This window comes from Cupressus sempervirens, chromosome 4 (genome assembly GCF_028749045.1).
Source record: "Cupressus sempervirens isolate cs-2001-9-10 chromosome 4, ASM2874904v1, whole genome shotgun sequence".
NCBI classification, from domain to species: domain Eukaryota; kingdom Viridiplantae; phylum Streptophyta; class Pinopsida; order Cupressales; family Cupressaceae; genus Cupressus; species Cupressus sempervirens.
The window spans coordinates 149,706,937-149,710,567 of NC_143121.1; the positions used below are offsets into that span (position 1 = coordinate 149,706,937).

The 3,631-nt window shown below is 36.4% G+C and overlaps 1 protein-coding gene across 1 annotated transcript; it reads right to left on the reverse strand.

Moving 5' to 3' along the window:
* Positions 1–283: 283 nt before the first annotated feature.
* Positions 284–2,265, reverse strand: LOC149560400 (cytochrome P450 82A3-like). Its single transcript, XM_089823594.1, has 2 exons — positions 1,224–2,265; positions 284–956 (listed from the first exon to the last, which is right to left on the reverse strand). Exons 1-2 carry the CDS (start codon positions 2,139–2,141, stop codon positions 336–338), a joined length of 1,539 nt encoding a protein of 512 aa, XP_089679720.1. The 5' UTR covers positions 2,142–2,265; the 3' UTR covers positions 284–335.
* Between the last annotated feature and the right edge of the window lie 1,366 nt (positions 2,266–3,631).

Here is a 3,631-nt window from a genome sequence, read left to right on the forward strand (position 1 = left end):
ACAACATCAAGACAAAAGTCTATTATTCTATCCTAGAATATCTATAGTATCTGCAATATATTAAATATATGTGGGAAAACGTATTTATATGTCTAATGATGATAGGGAACTTGGACATGGTTGGACCAAATGTTTCAAACTAGTCGATGGTTGATGGGACTCAACTACCTCCTTTATAGAAAAGTAAGTTGAATCAACCAACTATCAAATAAAGTAGTTGAAGTCAAAGAGACAACTATTCCTCCTATTCAATAAATTAATTAGTCTAATGTCAAAAGTGAAATGAGGAAAAATGAAATGAAATGACCATTTACTCTTTACAGTAAGCATACATATCAGTAGAGATGCAGCGGAAGGCGTTGTTTAATAATGGCTTCTAGTGGAACCAATTTGAGCGATGAGAGTCCAAGCCCCTCTGCCATGTCAATTTCAGTGCCCCCTGGAGAAAACCATTCGAAGCTCTGAAGTAGACGTGCCAATGTATGGCTCACCACAATCAACCCCAAGGGCATGCCCGGGCATATTCTTCTCCCTGAACCAAACGGAATCAATTCAAAGTCCCGCCCTTTCACGTCGACCTCTCTGACTCCATTTAGAAAACGTTCAGGAATGAACTCGGTCGGGCGCTCCCACACGGCCGGGTCGCGATGAATTGCCCACACATTCACCAGCAGTTGAGTTTCTGCAGGAATGTGATATCCTCCAACAGTGCAGGCCTCGGTAGACTCATGAGGAAGCAGGAGAGTTGCGGGGGGATGAAGCCTGAGAGTTTCTTTCACAATTGCCTGCAAATATTTCAGCTTGCGCAGATCTGTTTCCTCCAATAATCGATCTCTTCCAACATGTGTGTCGAGCTCTTGCTGGGCTTTCAGCAAAATTTCCGGGTGTTTCATCAGAGATGACAGTGCCCACTCTATCGTCAGAGAGGACGTGCCAGCTCCTGCACTTATCAATGTCTGCAATACCAAAAGACAAATCTTGTAGCTAAGAGAATAAAACAACTGTGTATGCAGTTTTATTTACTGTAAGGACACGGTCTCTACTTTGAGCACTCAGTAATAACAGAAAATTTAGGGACTGCTTATACGAAGATTTCATTCCTAGATTATAAGTGTTCAATAGTCAAAGTTTACTTATCTTTGGAAACATAATTTTTCCATATATTAAGGATGGCCCGAAATAATTTCACCAAAATTCAGTTAAAAGTGATAAAAGAAACTTACTATTGCGTTGGCTTTGGCAACATCATCATTGTTGTCGGACGGGATTTCATGGTTGTCAACTGCAGAGATGAGAACATCCATTAAATCTCGACTACGCACCACTCTTGTCTCTCGGTGATCCTGGACAAGCTTTTTCATAAACACCTCCCTCTTCTTCTGTAGATTTTTCATGGCAGACTCTATTCCGTTCGGATCCATCCACTTGAGAAAAGGCAGGTAGTAACCAATATCTAATGCGCCGAATAACAAGGCGCCTTCTTTTATCATCTCCTTAAACTTCTGCGCTTCAATGTAATCCTCTGGACTGAGATCCGCTGACAACTTTTTGCTGGCAACCATTCGCACAATGACATTAAATGTGACTTCCGAAAGCCTCGAGCTGATGTTTACTGGCTTCATCTCTCGTTGCGAACTCTCCAAAAGCGAACGGATGATGGCGGAAATTTCCTCTGTGCGGACTTCCCTGAAGGATTCGATTCTGTTTGCAGTAAAGAGCTGGAGGCTGCATATTTTTCTGATGTGTCGCCAGTAGGAGCCATAAGGAGCCAAACTGAACATTTTGTAGTCATACCCAGCATGTTTTCCTGCACACATAAGTGGGCGCGAGGCAAAGGCCCTGTCATTTGTTGTGAAGCATTCTTTTGCGAGATCCGAAGAGCTGATGACCAAAACTCGGCGGACACCAAGTTGGAGATGCATGATGGGGCCATAGGTTTCCGAAAGAGATGATAGAAATCTGTGAAGGGGCTTTTTGCTTCTACATAGGAGAAGAAGGTGCCCAAATATTGGCCACCACGGAGGCTGCGGTGGCTTTGCCTCTGCTGTAGTATTATTTCTACTTCTGAGAAAGCTTGCAATTAGCAAAAGGGAAGGCAGTGCTACCGCAAGAACAATAATGAAAGCTCCACATAAGGCCATATTCGACACCCTACCCACTGCAAAGGCACGCCTAATAGACAACGCTTGGCCTACCACTTATATTGACTATGCCTGTCATAATTTAGTGCGTCCCATTTGAGCACTGGCTTCTGTCAGCAATTAGGACACTAGAGAAGTGAAAAACGTGGAGACAACTTAAAAATTCGAAAACAATTCAAGCTTTTGTCAGCATTTTATTCTTTTTTAATACAAAAATTTGATGCGAATACTTTTGTGCTGTTTTCTGTAATAAGATATGGGCTGAGATCATATTAGGGTAAGAATATGTCATCCATGATCTCACAGAGTCGTCATAGTTCTCCCTCTTATATAATAGTCTGGATTATCATTATTCAAAGCGTGACTCTTTATAAAGATGCCCATGGAAGACAACGTCATAGATGATGTCAAAAAAAAGTGAGATGTTTTTTTAAACAATCTAATATGTTTCGAACTGTTTATCATATAGGAAAGGTAAAATGAGAAGATTTATAATTTATTTATTATAGGCAAATTTTAAATATTTTAGAAATGTTATCAAGTTGAATTATAAAATATTTAATTATAAAGTTGGCAATGAATAGTAGGTTGTTAGAGATTTTAGAGAAATATGTCATTTCACTAAAGTTCAAAAATTAGTTTAAAAATATTGAAAATATTATGTTAAACAATTATATCAAGAAATATAATTTTTAAAAATAAAAATTTATTGAAATTTTATAAGATTCTCAATATCCATTCAAATAGAGAGCAATTCAACATTAATTACCTTTTGGATAATTGTGTTGTTATCTTATTATGATAACATTTTCCTTTATAGACACTTGCTTTTCTTATATTAATAAAAAATAAATTATTAAGTATAATGTAAAAATAATTTGTAACTATTAATAATATATTATATATAAATAATCTATGAATTTATCTTGTCTTCATCTATATTTTTAAATGATCTTTGTCATGAACAAGAATGATTATATAGAATTCATTTTGGATAATCATATAGCTCTTATCCTATTATTTTCAAATTCATCATATTATTAAATTTCTTCTATATGATTGAAGAATTATTCTACTTTAGTTTCTGCATCCCATTGATTTTAAGTTATTTAGACTCTTCTATTTAATTTAATTATGAACTATTTAGTTTATATTGAAGGTTAGGAGATTTTATGCACTAGATCCTCCTTGGTAGCATAAATGGTGTGGAATTTGTATTTTAGTCATAATTTAATTCATAGTGTTTTGATTAGAAAAGTCATGAAGAGGGCCCTAAACTGTAATCAAGCCATCTCTACCTTGGGCCATTACAAACAAGTAGTATAGAAGCACACTCTAACCTGAGCGGTTAGAGTCCCATCCAGAACTTACAAAAGGACTAAATTATTCAAAATTATCCATATAGTTTAAAACATCCACACTAATATTAACTTAAATCTAAAATTTAAACTACTAAGCTTACTAACCTTTTTATAAGACTTACTACTCCA

Excerpts from the sequence above, each read along its gene's own strand:
- LOC149560400 (XM_089823594.1), bottom strand. The coding sequence starts at position 2,141 with ATGGCCTTATGTGGAGCTTTCATTATTGTTCTTGCGGTAGCACTGCCT. Across the intron at positions 957-1,223 it reads TTGCCAAAGCCAACGCAATA|ACATTGATAAGTGCAGGAGC; the intron begins GTAAGTTTCTTT and ends TTGGTATTGCAG.